Source organism: Pteropus alecto, unplaced genomic scaffold, assembly GCF_000325575.1.
Source record: "Pteropus alecto unplaced genomic scaffold, ASM32557v1 scaffold160, whole genome shotgun sequence".
NCBI classification, from domain to species: domain Eukaryota; kingdom Metazoa; phylum Chordata; class Mammalia; order Chiroptera; family Pteropodidae; genus Pteropus; species Pteropus alecto.
Window position 1 is genome coordinate 4,568,951 of NW_006429864.1, and position 15,818 is coordinate 4,584,768.

At 49.8% G+C, this 15,818-nt stretch overlaps 1 protein-coding gene across 2 annotated transcripts in view; it reads right to left on the reverse strand.

The window, feature by feature from the left end:
- Positions 1-15,818, reverse strand: part of BIN3 (bridging integrator 3) — a 37,825-nt gene that overhangs the window by 7,678 nt on the left and 14,329 nt on the right. Inside the window, exons 2-7 of one of the 2 annotated variants that reach the window (XM_015586696.2) lie at positions 10,659-10,707; positions 10,002-10,131; positions 4,147-4,187; positions 3,685-3,746; positions 2,457-2,593; positions 1,910-1,950 (exon numbers count right to left, since the gene is read on the reverse strand). In XM_015586696.2, coding sequence (XP_015442182.1) covers positions 1,910-1,950; positions 2,457-2,593; positions 3,685-3,712 — 206 coding nt within the window. In that variant the 5' untranslated portion in view covers positions 3,713-3,746; positions 4,147-4,187; positions 10,002-10,131; positions 10,659-10,707. The remainder of the gene's footprint in view (positions 1-1,909; positions 1,951-2,456; positions 2,594-3,684; positions 3,747-4,146; positions 4,188-10,001; positions 10,132-10,658; positions 10,708-15,818) is intronic. The other variant, XM_006904390.3, reaches the window with a different exon arrangement.

Sequence of the window (15,818 nt, forward strand, 5' to 3'; positions counted from 1 at the left end):
GGCAGCACGAGAGGGAGGAGGGGAAGGGGGAGGCAGAAAGAGGCCGGCTGGGAGGTGGGCTGGGAGCAGCCGGCCCTGGTGGGGAATGCCTGCCATTCCTCAATCTGTGCCCACACAGCCGGGATCTTCCACCCACCAGGAAAGGGAAATTGAAAGCATCCCCATCCGACCATGTGAACGCGGCCCAGAGACTGGGGGATTAGAGGCCGAGCCCCCTGGGGGGAGGCTGGGGGCGGTAGGGTGGCCATGTGGCAGTGCTCTTCATCAGAGGACAGGAAAGCTGCAGTTTCCTGTTTCCGGTGCTGGGGTCCCTGGGAGCTTCTTCTCCTGGCAAGAGGAGGCAACAGGCAATGCCGGTTTTATGTGGTTGGGGGAGATCGCATGTCGGCTCTGGGATGCACAGAAGCCAGCCTGGGTAGCCAGGCAGGCCCGGGGCTCACACAGAGGTCAGCGGATCTGCTGCGGAGATGGTGACCGCCCCCTCTGCCACTCACCCACCTTCCTGGCAGGTGGTGGGCCGCTATGGTGGTGGGAAGCAGCCGGGATTTCTCTCCATTTGGCTCCAGAAACCAGGCATCAGATTTCAAGGCCGCCTCGTTGGTTGTGAAATCGAGACAGGAGTCAGTCCCCCAGTTCTCTGAGCTGGTGTCCCCTTGCCTAGCTCTGCCAGCTGTGGGTGTCCATGGCAGCCTCCATGGCAGCCCCTGGGACCTCCACAGGCAGGTTCTGTTCTGACCGTGGTCCTTCCCACGCAGCTCGGAGCCCTCGGTCCGGGAGACCGGGTCGGAAAGTCACAAGCAATGGAAGTCCTTCGGACAGCTCCCTCCTGACCACTGGCCTCCTCAGCGCCCAGCTGCTCCCGTGACCCCGAGACCTGGGGCTGAGCAGGACTTAGGGGCCAGGGGTCCAGAGTCCGTGGAAGGAGCCGGGGTGCAGGGGTGAGGAGAGAAATCATTTTCTGCGCCAGGTTCAGCCTCCCTGCGGTGGCGGAGCCTCCAGACAGCCCAGTTTAGAAAGCTTTCCCAAACCCCACCCCTTGGACCCGAACAGGGAGCAAGGAGCTCAACAACCCCAGCACCAGGGGCTGGAGGATCAAAACCTGCTCTCTCATCTCCCTCCGGGCCCTGATCCAGCCTAATGGTAATTAGCGGAGCCTCATTACCCGGGCCCTGGTGAGGCAACTGCCAGGGACCACCACAGAGAGGTAATAAAGTGCAGCTGCCGGGCTGGAGTGGAGCCTTTCTAGGTCAGAGGCTGCCTGGGAGAGGCCAGGGAAGAAGATGAAGTGATTCGGGAGCTTCAAGGCAATGCCCACCCCTTAGGGGCCCCAGGGAATAGGCCCGTCTGATCCCTGACCAGAGCCTGCCTAACAGAAGGGGAGTCTCACAGAAGAATTTCTGACCCTGACAGGTCATGAGTTAGGGGACCTTCCCAGGCGGGACCCGGCTGCTGCACCCTTCCCCATGTGCGGCCACCCCCACATTTCAAAAGCCGAGTGCTGCAGGCAGCTGCTCTCTCAATCCGGCCGAGAGATGAAAGGCCTTGCTCATCTCCGCTGAGGGCTGGCCAAAATCTCTGCTAGCTTAATTCAGCAAGCTCTGGTCCCACCGGTCCTCAAGCAGGAACAAAGGGAAAATGGCAAAATGACCACTGGAGCAATTGCCGGCTGCTGTGGAGGATCACAAGTGCCTGCCACCACTGACCACATCTGGACGATGGTGGGTGCTCTGAGGCTACCAGGAGTGTCCACCCTAGGGCTGCAGATCATGTCTCCAGTGTTTCTGCTGAGTTTCCTATCAGCCCCGTGAAAGTCTGGGGACAGGCTACTAGAAATAATATTCGGTCCCCAGGTGACCAGTTGACCTGCCTTTCTAGTAAGTGCTCCGAGCCTGTGTTCCCCTTTACTCACTTTTTTAAGGGCTCGATCACGGTCTTTTGAATCTGGTTCACCTGTAAAAAGAAAAACCCAATGACATCAAAACTGGGAGGAGGCTCCCAGTTCTAGAGAAGAGAAAGGAGACCTAGCAGGGGTACCCAGAGAGCTCAGCAGGGAGAGGACCCAGAGGACAAGCGAGGCCGGCACCCCTAACTGCTGTGGAAGTGAGGCAGAGATGGTGACCAGGAAGCATGAAGGGCGACAGGGAGCACCCTGTCCTTGTCCCCGGTCGGCTCTTGTTCTGCTGGCCGCAGCCTGCCCAGGCTGATAACGGCTGTGCTCAGGGAGGAAGGTGGGTGGGCAGAGCTGACTGGGGTCTCCCTCCTGGCCTCACTGTGAATGATGAGAGCTTGTGGGAGCCACGGGAAGCAGGGCTGCCAGGAACGTGCTCACGTGGCTTCGGAACATGGGCCAAAGAGGGCGAGGGTGCTCAGAGGGGAGCCTGAGCCCTGTTAAGGACTCCATGTGGGTCTTCCTCCAGATAGAAGCCATGAGAAGGGGGGACCCAGACCCCAGTCACCTTTTCCTGGTTGAAGGCATCCATCCGTTTCATGGCCGTGTCTAGGGCTGTCACCATGTTCAGAAAGTCCTGGTCTTGCTCACAGAGGGGGTTGGAGAGCAAGTCCAAGGATATCTTCACAGCAGATTTGGACATGGCTGTAAGAAGTCAAAGCTCAGTGAACTTGTGAAGGAACAGATGTCAAGGCTTTGTCCTCAGGACTCCCGGTCCTCCCTCAGTCCAGAGGCCTGTATCCAGATGACCTCCACCCATGGCCAGAGGCCATAAAAACTACAAAGTACCACAAAACCATAAGACACTAGTCCTTATTGCATAATGTTCATTCCAGACCACATGACGCTGTTCTGGATAATCTTTTTGGGCAGCTTTACCTGCTGCAATGACAACGTTCTAGACTCTGGATTATAACAGAATCATCTGGGTGGGAAGCTGTAAGAAATGCAGATTTGTAGCTGCAAAGATTCTAATTCAGTAAGTATAGAATCCAGGAACATGCATTAAAAAACCTCTCCAGGTGGCTGAGAGATGCATTGTGGTTTAGGGGACAAAAGTAGCAGCACGCTTCGCCAGGCGGCAAACTTACTGTAAAGAGCTAGAGTCCAGATTTCGGGCTTGGTGGGCCACATGGTTTCTGCTGCAACTACTTAATTCTGCCACAGACAATACTTAAAGAATGGATATGGCTGTGTTCCAATAAAACTTTATTGGCAAAACAAAGCCAGATTTGGCATAGCTAGGCAAGCGCTGGTTTCAATGACACGTGGTAATAAGAAGGAAAGGAAGCCACAGGTCACAGCATTGCCCTTACTGGAAAGGCAGTGGGGAACGAAAAAGATGCCATCCAGCTAACTCAGAACTAACTTAAATAACAGACGGACGCCAAAAGCAGTCCCCTGGCTTGCTACACACATAGTTTGGAGACACCAGGGGCCAAAAGTGAGGGCGGTCATGTTCAGACGTGCCTGTGTCCTCTGGATGACACTAACCTGAGGCTCTGTGGCACAGACCACAGAAGCCAGCAATCCATCCAGCTGTGGTGGCTGCTGCTGTACCCAGGGAAAGGGGTAAGTGGGGATCTAAGTGAAGAGTGACCTCAGGTCACTTTTCAGGGACATTTTTGACATCTACTAAGTGTACTTACTTCAAAGCTAGCCCTAAGGTGACTGAAGGAGGACATCCACCTGTGCCCCACCCAGTCCAGGCCCATCTTGGAAGACGTGCCACCTACCCAGGTCAGCATCCGTGCTCTTCTTCATGTCCTTTTGTAGCTTCCTGGTCTGCTCTTCCAGCCTGCAAGGGAGGGGTGCGGACCTGGTACCGGGCTTCGCCAACTGGCTTTCGGCCCCCTTTCCTTCTATCTACCTGAGGGAAGCCCAACCTGACATGGAATGCCTGCCAGGAGGAGAAGGGACCCCTCTCTGTGGGGATTTTTTCCACTGACTAATGGACCACTACGAGCTCTGCATGAGGCCGAGCACCCAAAGGCTACAAGTTAACAACTGTCACACAGCCATCAGTTCGGGGAGAATTTCTGGCAGGTGGTGAACTGAGCCGCTCTAGGCTACCAGGGTGCTGACGGGCAGAGGGGTGGCGAGCAGATAAAACCATGCAGGAAGTGAGACCTGGCAGAAGGCTCTTGCCCTTCCCCAACTCTCCCCGCCCCCAAATCTTTCTGGGGTTTGACACTCACTGCTGGAGTTTTCCATACTCCCTTTCAAAGTCTCTCTCCACCTGTAAGAGAGAGAGAACTCAATCATCGGAGAAATGACAACAGGTTGGAAAAAATCTGCCAGCCTCTTGATCCTCCCTCCACACCCTCCCCGGGTCTGCAGAAACAACACCATCCCGTTCATGCAGGCACTAGCAGGTCGTTAATGACACAGAACCCCTGTGTTCCCAAATTAATTAAGTGCTTATTTAGGGTGAGAGACTCCCCTCCCAGATGTGCCAGCCAGGCAAGTACCAGCGGATTAGGCTCTGTTCTTCCACCACGGGGGGTGGCGGGGGGGATGGGGCTCTGTGTTCCTTCTTTTCACCCTCCCCTTCTGTGGCAGGTAAGCTGCTCAGGATGTGACTGACACTCAGCCAGAGAGACAGGCGGGCACAGAGGAACGGGTGGGTCTGGACTTCAGTTCCGTCTCTGCCACTTCACAGCTCTGAGGCCCAAGCAGGTCACCTCCCAGTCACAGCCCACGTTTCCTCACAGGTCCTGCCACCTGCTAGGGTCAGGGTAGATCAAGGAAGATCACGTACCCTCGCTCTGTGTGCTGGGATGAACCACATACAAATACCATTACTACCGACTTCTGCAAGGCTCCCTAAATTCCTAGTTAGTTATCAGATTTCCCTGATGCCAGCAATATTTAAACCCAACGGGTATGAGTCCTGGATCCAATTCTGCCATCTACATGTCAGGTGAAGTTAAGAAAGTGACTTGCACTTCGATGCCTGAATTTCCCCATCTGTAAAATGGGGCCTGGGCAATGGTTCTCAGAAGAGTGGCCTGTGAAGTTAATGACACCTTACAGCCTAAAGGAGGGGACAGATGAGAGGCCTCTCCTTCCTGTTCTCCCACAGAGGCGGTATGACTGTCTCCTTGGCTGCCTGCAGAGCCTCTGAGCTGAGGTGCTCTGAGAAATGAAACCAGCTATGCAAACGGCGTGCTCACTGTGTGCTTCCAAGAATGGCTTCTCCTTCACAATTTAGTCGGGAGGTAGGTATACTGGCCCTTGCTGTACCGAGGTCACGGGGACAGAGGTGAAGCTACCTGTGCAAGGTCACACCACTGTAAGAGGCTGAGTTCCTAGGCCTGTGCTCTTAACTGCCATTCCACTAAAAGGGAAAAAGGTGCTTGCTGAGGAATTAAAGCCATGACCTAATAATGATGGCTTCTTGGCTGCTCCCCCGAGAGCCCTAAATCCCGGCTCATTTTTATTACAGGTCAAGGGTCAGGGAATACAAATTTGCAGAAACCATCAAAGCCCCACAGCTCTTTACCAGGAGGCCCTTCCAGCAACTGTGCCCCAGTGAAAGAATATCCTAAACCTATCGACCTCATACTCCACATTTGGATTTAGGTAAATCCTAAATTAGGTAAATTAGGTAAAAGGCAGGACATTATTCAGGCCAATTATTTCGCATTACATATGAGGAGAATGAAGCCCAGAGACGGAATGTGACTGATGTAAGGATGGAGGGCTAGTGAGTGGCAAAGCAAGCCTAGAACTTAGGTTCCTTTTATTTTCTTAGCTACACTCATTTATCCCGCAAACATTAATGAGTACCTTTTAAGTGTGATGCATTCTGCCAGGAGCGAGGGATACCCTGGTGAATAACATAGACGTGGGCCCTGGTAAAGGAGACAACACACACACACACACACACACACACACACACACACGCACGCACGCACGCACACTGCAATCGGCAGGAAGCCCTGTGGAGGGCTCGGGCGGGTGCAGTCAGAGAATGACGTGGACCTGACTCGGCTCAGGTCCTCAGGGCACAGCGGCATGTCACCTTCCTATTTGAACTGGAAAATTTAGAAGCAGGAACACATGATCTTTCGCTGATTTTATGACCCCAGCATCTAGAACCTTACACCGAGGTACGAGGTAAAACTCACACCGGTGCCTCATCCTATCATCTCTCCCCCTCTTTTCAGCAGACCCACTCTTTCTCTCTCCAGGAACCCAACGTTTTCATCATCGCCTTCCTTATGATCCACCAAAAGCTGCTGCTCAGAAAAAATCCAAAATTCACTCTCACTAAAGCATATGTGCCCGCTAAGAGTTTAAAGTGTCACCTGTCACAGGGGATTTGGAATTGGACAGGAATCAGAGTCGCAGCCAAAGACCTCAAAGGCCTCCGGCCCGACCGCAGGTGGGAGATTTGTTCTGGAGCGAAAGGGCCTTGCCTGGGCCCTTTGGTGTCCGCACTGAGGTCGGTCTAGTCCTTTCTCCCAGTGCCGGGAGGGAGCCCGGAGAGGATTTGGCAGAGGCGGATAAGACATGAACTCTGACTATTAGCTGTGCAGCGTTAAGAGCATTACCTAACATTCTTAGTCTGTTTTTTGTCTAATGAAACGGGATATTTCATCTGGCCTCACATAAATTTCAGGGGCTGACAAGGAAGCAGGGTAACAGTGTCAGCCTCACTGGCTTATGGGAAGACCCACAGCAGTATCGTGGAGCACAGAGCAGGGAGCCTGGCTTGCAGGTGGCGTTGCCCTGTTCCTCCCGGCACTGGGGTGCAGAGAGGAGAAGCGACAAAAAGCACATGGTCCACTGATAGCTAGGACACCCCTGAGTTTGGCTAAGCGTGAAGTCCTGTGCCTGGGAGCTGTGCTGGGGCCTCCTTTCACCGGACACGTCTCCTTTCTGACTTCACTGGATGTGACAACTGAGCATAGTCTTTACATATTAAAAGTGTCCCCCCTACGGCCCCATAAAAAGATGAAATTAAAATTAAGGCTGTCTTGGCCAGGATGCAGCTCTCCTGAAGATGAACCCACCGAGGAGGTGCTCTGAGGGGGGAGGTGAGCGCCTGCAGACCCACTGGAGCTGCTGCCCTGGCTCCCGGCACTGTCTGTTGCAATCCCCAAGCATCCTGGTGTGTGTGTGGGATGTCAAAGAACACCTGGTCCCCTGGCTGGGATGCCTGGACTTGCACAGAGAAGGACTGCACGTTTCCAAATGGGCTGGATCATTCTGGCTGATGAGAAGCTCGAGGTCTCACACTAGAAGCTGAGAAGCTTGTCAGAATGGGAGCTTGGTCCTTCGACTTTATGCAACTCATCTGAGAGCATAAGAGAAGGTCGTGAACGTTTCACCTCCTCTGGTTCTGGTAGCCAAGTGTGGGCTGCTTCTGTAGCTCAGTCCCCACATCTCTCCTCCACTGGGGAAGGATCTGGGGGGATACTAGCCTCTCGGATGGAAAATAAAGGGAAACACTGGCGTCGCATTCCAAGGTCTATCCATTCTGAGGGAAATAGCCAAACACAAAAGATCTGAACATCTCTGAATGCTTGATGCCTTTGCCAAAAAGGCAGCTGGACCCCAGTCAACAATGCAAGTGTAAACACATGTGCGCGACCGTCAGCAGGTCACGGTGGGCGGGTTGGCTGGCGAGGTTAGCGTAGGGAGGACTGACTGAGCACGAGCATGGGACATCCGCCTTGGCTGCTCCCTGCATTCTAGAAGGCTCAGGGTGGAAGGGAAGGACTGCGCAGCTCACCAGCTCGCCGCTCTCCCCTATGCTGAGGACAAGCTGGCACACAGCGGGAGCTCAGTACTTGTTAATTGAATGAATGGGCTGAGTTCCCACCCAAACTTACACTCTTGGTGAAGTGAAAAAGACCAGCTGCGAAGCCCCCTCTGTAAGCCTGCTCGGGAGAGCAGCCTCCCTGTGGCACGTTACAACAGGACGGGAATGAGGCTGAGGGCCCCTCCACCTTGCACCTGGAAATATTTCTCAAGTGAAGGCTCCATGTGGTGGGACTCTCTGTTGCCTGACTTCACAAGGCGCCCACCTAGCTAGGACTCAAAGTGTGTGCTTTTCTTTGTGTGTGAGACCCAGAGAGACCCTTGCTTCAGAGAGCTCTCTCCCAGCCCTCCGGTATATGGAGGGAGGTACAGCTTCTGTTAGCCACACTAAGATGCTCCAGCTACTTTATAGGACTGAGGGACGGGGGCGCAGAGGGGACTGAGCAGGTTAGGATGGGGAGGTAGGGGAGCTTCTGTTCTTCCACTTCGGCTCCATTGGTCAGCCCCTGCAGAGAACATGCCATTCCAGCCAAAGCTGTGACAATAATGGAATCTGCATTAATAACCTGGGCACAGGAGAACAGCGAGGGCAGACACACAATGCTTCCTTTGTGTCTGACAGCTGGGTGCCTTGAGCCAAAAACCTCCTGAAACTCTCTGAAGATAACGTGAGCATTTCTTCCCACGACAGGGGTGCTGTGACTTCCAATAACCCAGGCAGCCCCATCTGCTCCCCTCCCTGAAAGTGCCTGGGCAAGAACAACAGAGTGCGTCACCTCTGTTGGGGGCAGCTGCAGAGATGCTGAGACAACTACACGGCCCCGGCCTGTCTGGGGGGCCAGCAGGGAGTTTGCGGGTGGAGAGCGAGACTCTGAGAGGCAAGGTCTTGCTGCAGACACTTCAGTGCTGCCTGGGAGTTGAGGGAACAAACAACTCTGTTCCAGCCTACACTTCACTGCACCGGGGGATGTAGGACGACCGGTGGAGTTCTTGGTGGTTTAAAAAGAGAGTCAAGTTGGCGTCTTCCTGCGATGTAGTTAGTGTTTACTGAGGCCTTACTATGTGCCAGACGCTGGATGAAGTGCTTCAGATGTACCACCTCATGTGAGACTCATCAGACGGCAATGATGTAGGTCCTAGCATCACCCTCATTTTACAAAGGAGAAAACTGAGGCTCGGAGGGGGCGAGAAACTTGCTTAAGGTCACAGACAGCACATCCAGAGTCAGGATGGGAATCCAGGCAGGGAGCCTTCGGAATCCGGCCTCCTAGCCGCTATTCGATGCCCGGTCTGCAGGGAGCTGATGCCACCGTTAGAGGATCACAGCTCCATCCTGAGCGAGGCCGATGCTAGGAAGCGAGAGGGAGCCACGGCTCACAGAAGGCCACACAGGCATGAGGGTTTTCTCAGGCTGTGCATCTGCCCTTCCCTTGGGGAGTCCCTGCCACTCCTCAGCCTAATACACCCACAGATCTTTCCGTCAACAAACTCTGGCAAAGAAGCTAGAAACTGCATTCTAGCCTATACTGTTCTGTGGAGAACAAAGGCCACCTCGATAAAGGATGGGGACTTGGGAGGATTTTTGTTATTTTTTTGTTTTTTGGTAGTGAATGTTGGGAATAAAAGACCCTTCTCCAAACCACTTCCTTTTCAGATCTGCCCTGGATTAAACTCTGGAGACTCAAAGCCACACCTTCCCACTTCCTGTAGCCGGCTAGAGCCCAACACTTGCACGCCCAGATTCTTTGCGCTTCAGCTGAGAGCCTTCACAGATGGTCAGCCTCTGCATGGGAGGTCAACTGAGAGTCTGTCCTCGGTCTGCCTTTGCTTGAAAAGGGGAGGGCTCTTTTAATGCGGGCCCATTTCCTTTTAAGTGATCTAACTTTGGATTTCCCGAAGATAGAGCCATTGGTCAGATGCGTGCTGAAGTCCCCTTCCCGCCAAACTGAAACAATATTTTTCCTATAGTTCTGAGTCCTGAGCCAAGGAGGGGTGAGGTTATTTAGAAAAGAGAACCGCCAGGGGCTGGGATGGCAGTTAAGGGCCTCCACCAGGCTTCCTGGAACTGCTACAATGAGAGATGCTCTATAGTTATGGTCTCCCACGTTAAACCAAGAGCCTTGCTCAGATCTGTGAGTGACAAGGCAAAGCGGCCATTTTTTACCGGAATCCCCAAGCCTTGGCAGACCTTCACAGCCTGTGTGAAGCAATGGAAGGAGTATTAAACAGAGGCTCAGGCTTGAGTTCTAACTCCAGCTCTGTCAGCATTACTTTTTCTAACCTTAGAAAGTCACTGTGACTCCATGGTCTTGGTTTCCTCATCAGGAAAAATCAGGAGGTTGAATTAGATGATCTCTAAGGGCTTCCAGCTCTAACTTTCCAAGAAGATATGATTCTCTTCCTGTCCCATTCTGGAGATAAAACAGGGATAGACACTGTGGGCTTACGAGGGGGTTAGGATTCAACTATCCCCATGCGCCGAGTGACTGTTGGTCCTGGCTAGGAATGCATTTAACGGCAGAGAGAAAGGGACCTGGACCCCTGGAGAAGTTTCCTAGTCTTTTGTGCGGACCTGAGGTGGCCTGAGATAAAGGCTTGGGACGTGTCCTTGGCAGGGGTCTCCTTTTCAGGTGCCCACCTAGGAATGTGCAGACTGAGGCCCAGAGTCCAGTGCTGGGCTGTCGGAAGCAGTATGTTCCTCCTCACCTGTGGAACCCACCTCTTCCGCCCACCCAGGCTGAGCTGAAGAAAAATGCTCCAGGACAGGAGGGCCCTGCAAGCCCCCGTCTCTGTGGGGTCCCAGAGCTGTGTGACTGGCAATGATAAAGTCTCGGTTCTGCCTTCCCAACCCCACGACTGCTGAGTCCAAGCTCTGGCTCCATGCAAAGGCCATCCGAGACAGAACTGACTCTTAAAAGGAAAGAATCGATTTACTCACTGTTTTGGGGACAATCTGTTTCTTGGGCTGCCCGATCTTGAAAGGAATCCTATAAGAGAAAGAGACAAAGAAGGACGTTAGGAGAAATGGGGAAGGATGTGGCTGAAAAGCACTGATGAAATACAGGCCACTTGTCCCCCAGAAGGGTAAAGAACAGTGGCGGTGGCTTGCTCCCCGCCACTTGTCCCATGTGCCCTGTGGGTCTAGGACCATCAGCAGCCAGGTGGGTTCTGGGATGGACAGTCATCCTCCCACGGAAAGTGTCAGATGGATGTCCTGGGCACCACCTTCTGCTCCAGAGCATCCTTTCTACTAATAGTCTGTTGTTTAAATACATTGCGAAGGCGAAGACAGCAAAGGGGAGATATGTACAAATGACAGTCAACATAAACCTCGTGTCTCGAAGAGCTGCAAAGTCAGAAATTACAGGCTCACTTGGATTGTTACATCCTTGAAAATGAGCCTTTAAAAACACCGTAAAAGCCACTTATCGCTTGTATTTGGTGCTTCACTACTCCTCTGTAGATGGACGAACTGTGGCTCTGAAGGGCTTCTTCTATGGCTGGGGAAAGATGACAAATTGCAGGGACATTAAGAACCAGCCAGGCTGGGTTATTTCCTGTGGGAACGGATAAAACTGAAATGCAGCTGAACTCCGAGAAGAATCTGAAATCCAGTCCAAATCTGCCTTGAACTTGCTAGGAAGCCCTGCACCTCAGGTGCCCCACTTGGAAATGGACGACAGCTTGGCATAATGGAAGGATGGGCATGGTCTAGGAGTCTCAGCCTGGGCACTAACCCCTGCCTCCACCTCCGCTGAGCAGGCTGTCCCCCAGCAGGTTAACTACTGCCCTGTGCCTTAATTTCCTACTCTGTGAAGCAAGAATATTAAACTAGCTAATCTAGAATCTTCCTTAAGGTGCTGAAAATTCTGATTCTACCATTCTGAGACAAAAAGCAGGGCAGCCAGGAGAGAAAGCAAACACAGGGCACCCCAGCAGGTGCAGAAACATTGGCAGAACCGCCCCCACCCCCCAGGCGGGAGGAGCCAGGTAAGCACCCCTGGAATCAGCTCAGGGAGGAGGGCCACAGCAGCAGCCCTGAGGGGACAGGTTAGACCACTTTTAGTCTCTTCCATTCAAACCTCCCGCTTCCGCTGCTGTGCCCACCCCCTCTACCAGGCCCCTTCCCTCCACACCCCCTTGTCCCCTGCCTGGCTTCTCTTGGCCCAAACTGACCAATACCGCTGCTAAACCCAATGGTATAATTAACCACCGATAATAACCCCAGACAGTGATCTGGTTAGAGGATGGGCCAGCCTGAGTCACAGTGGTTTAAATTTAATTTCTGGAGGACATCCTGTTTATTGTTAACCCACCCCGTAATTTGGGAGTGTTAACCCTTTGGGGGCTGGCTGATTCACGTGGTTTCTGTAAACAAATAATCTCTGGCTACATAATTACCAGGGGAAAAGGCAAGCTATGGAGCTGAAAAGGAAAGAAAAAATGAAATTGCTATTTCCCTTTCTCGGGCCTAAAGAGGAAAGGTTAAGGAGAGATGAGCTCCTTAGTCCCTTCCCTGGGCCTCCAGTTACTTTCCCCAAAATCAAACTGCAGTCGACTGACACAATAGTTTTGGACAGTGAACAATTGCCCTCAAGGATCATTTTGGTGACAGTGCAAATGAGGTCCTGGTGGCATTGCAAAGATTGATTCTGTTCTGCACAAAGCATGTTGCAGTATAAAAAGCTCCAGACTGAGACTCAGAAAACCTGGTCTCTGCCTCTGACTAGTTTGTGATTTGAACAAATCCCAATCTCTCTGGAGCTCAGTTTCTTAAACTATAAAACAAAGGAGTTAGAATAGATGGTCCCTTCAGCTTATCTAAAACTTCAGTTCTAAATGGAATCTCTTTTCCAAGAACATGGGGAGTAGGAAAAGAATGCTAAAGAATTCTCCGAGTGGTCTTCAAAATGATTCTTACTTGGAGCGCAGTACTACAGACTAGGTACCAAGAAATTAGGAACTTAAGAGTCCATTATTTGTGGTGCCACAAACTCTCTCTAAATCTTAATTTAGGATCACAGTATTTTTAGAACTGTAAGTTGCCATAGAAATTTTTTCCAGTTCAACTCTCTCATTTCATAGATGAGAAAGGAGATCTGGAGAGTTTAGTGACTAGCCCAGGGTCATTCTGCTGGTTCACGAGAGAACCAGGAATAAACTGTCAGGGCTCTGATGTCCAGTCCAGCTTTCTCTCTACCACTCATAGTTTTAACACTCTCATATAATTTGTCATATAGTCACCCCTTGGTTATCTGGCAGGGATTGGGGCCAGGACGCCCCGTGGATACCAAAATCTGCTGCTGTTCAAGTCCCTCATACGAAATGATGTAGAAAAACACATACAGTTGGCCCTCCGCATCCATGAATTCCCAACCACAGATACTATTTTCAACACATGGTCGACCGAATCAGCAGATGTGAAACTTGCGGATATGGAGGGTCAACTGTATGTATTTTAAGGAACTGTATGTATTTTAAAGAACAGTTTATCCCTTTTAAAAAGTAAAACATGCTCATCAGAAAAACTTGAGAATTACAGAAAAGAATAAAAAACGGGAAGGTGGGAGGGAGGGAGGAAGGGGGAGAGGGAGGAAGTGGGAGAGAGGGATAGGGAGTGGGGGAGAGGGAGGGGAGGGGAGAGGGGGAGGAGAATGAGCTCAAGTGAGCACGAATGTGAGCTAGTGAGCGAGTGAGAAGGAAAAAAAAAACCAAAACAGCCCAGTCTCAAATCTAAAAGATAACCAAGGTCATTGTTTTGATATTAATTATATTTTAAAAATATGCAGAAAGAAAGAAAAAAACTGAAGCAAAATGCTAAATGTTAGTAGTGGTTAATTCTAGGTGGTGAGAATATGATTATTGTTTTCTTCTTTGCACTTTCTATATTTTTCAAATAAACTAAAAAAAATCTCTTACGTTTCTTTTTCCTTGACTTCAAAAATAACACCTGATCAGTATCAAAAAACTTGGAAAACATGGAAAAACACAAAAGGACAAACACACACATACACACACACACACACAATCCCAAAGAAACAAACAGTAATATCCTGATTCTGTGTGAGCATGTGTGTGCAAATGTATACATATACATAAATCTTAAAAAGAAAAAACATATCATGAATGTTTTTATATTGTCAATATTTAGTTTTTCTCGGCCTGACTTTTTAAGAGCTATCTAGTATTTCATTATACACCTTACCACTAGTTTTCTTTTTGTAACCCGCATCGCTTGCTAGTGGTCACTGCAACTGTTTCAAAATTTTATTCTATTAAAAACAAAAACTCTAATAGTTACATCTTTGTGCACATCAAGAATTAGGGCAAAGGATAAATTCTTAGAATGGGAATGGTAGGTCAAAGGCTATATATACATTTAAGGCTCTGGTACATTTGCTGACTGCCCTAGAGACAGATTGAAACAGTTTACATTTTACCACAGCCCTTTGGCCTGTTTATCAGGACTTTCTCCTGGTTTGGGGTTTGGCCTTTTCTTGTGTACATGTGTGTACACCTCCACCTTCATGTACAGTGGGCATCCTGGGCTCCTCTTTTCCCTCTCTCCCCGGAATTTTGACACCTGGATTCCGTGTCTTCTTCTTTCTTGCTTTACTACGCATTTAGGTGAAGAAAAAGTGTGTGGGAGATCATTTTTGAGATTTTTGCATACCAAAACACTTCTTATTCTACTGCCACACCGGTTAGTTGGACTGGGTATAGAATTATAGGCTGGACGTAATTTCTTTCAGAATCTCAAAGCACTGTTTCACTGGTTTCTCATTTCCTAGTACTGCTGTGGTGGTGAAGTTTAAAGCTACTCTGATTTCCATTGTTTGTATGGGACCTGCCTTTTATTTTCTTTATGCAAGCTTGTCGATTCCTAAGTTCATGTCAAATTTCATGTTGTACCTTATGGGTCTAACTTCATTCACTGTGCTGGTGTAGTCAACAGGCTTCTTTCAATTTGGCAATCTATAACCTTTAGTTCTGGGATTTAAAAACATTTATTGTTGTTGATTTCTCCCCCTTCCCTATTTTGTTATTTCTGAAATTTTTATAATTCTGATGCTGATCCTTGCATCCTCTAATTTCTCTATTTTTCAATGTTTCCATATCTTCTAACACTGCTAAAGAGTTTTTCTACCATATTTTTAATTCCTGACAGTTTTTTTTTTTTTTTAATTTCCAGAATGTCCTTTTTATAGTATTCTGTTATTTCATGGATGCCTTATCTGAAGATCTTAATGACAGCTTTAAAAAGTTTCTTCTTCCATTGTAGTCTCAGTTTCCCCTCAACTTACTTTTTTTCCTGTTTGTTTTAGTCTCCACTTTTCACACTAGACACTTCCCTTGGATGTATGGTAATTCTTGGGTGTCTGCTCACATACATGACTGGGGAAAAAAAGCTGACTAGGAGCTGTGAGTACATGGATAATGTCTGTCTATGGCATAGGGTTTTGTGGGGAACCCCTGATGTCAGTATCGAGTCTTTTCTCTCGAGCAAGTAAAATTCCCTAGAGAAGATTCTTCCACTTTCTTGCCTTGGGAGTAAAGGCCTAGCTCAGCCGTCTGGGAGCTCAGTCAGTAGAAGTAGGGGTGGGGGGTGGTTGTGTGTGTGTGTGTGTTTGTGTGTGTGTGTGTGTGTGTGTATGCACGTGCACACATGTGCACACATGTGCACATTCTGCATATATTCATTCACTTCATCCTCCTGCCTTCAGAACGGTAGTCCTTCCCTCAACTCTGCTTGAAATGGGTCTGGGTTTTGTGGGCCTGAAGCTTATACAATTTTGCATGCCCTCTTAAAGAAAAATACAAAATTACAAATATAAAAATAGGCATGAAAGTAAATGTTTATTTAGACAGAGAAAAGAGCATAATTACAAGTTATAAAAGCTGACAAATAACATGAACATCAAAAAATCAAGAATAACCTAATATTTTTATTAATCATCTGCCTGACACACCTCTATATTTATTTCCCTGCGTTTTTTGGCTGCAGAGTCTATGATTGCCTCTTCATGTGACACAGAGTTGGAAACACTGTTTTCTTAGAGAGAAAAGAGAGATTATTCAGCCCTTCCTCTAGTATGGT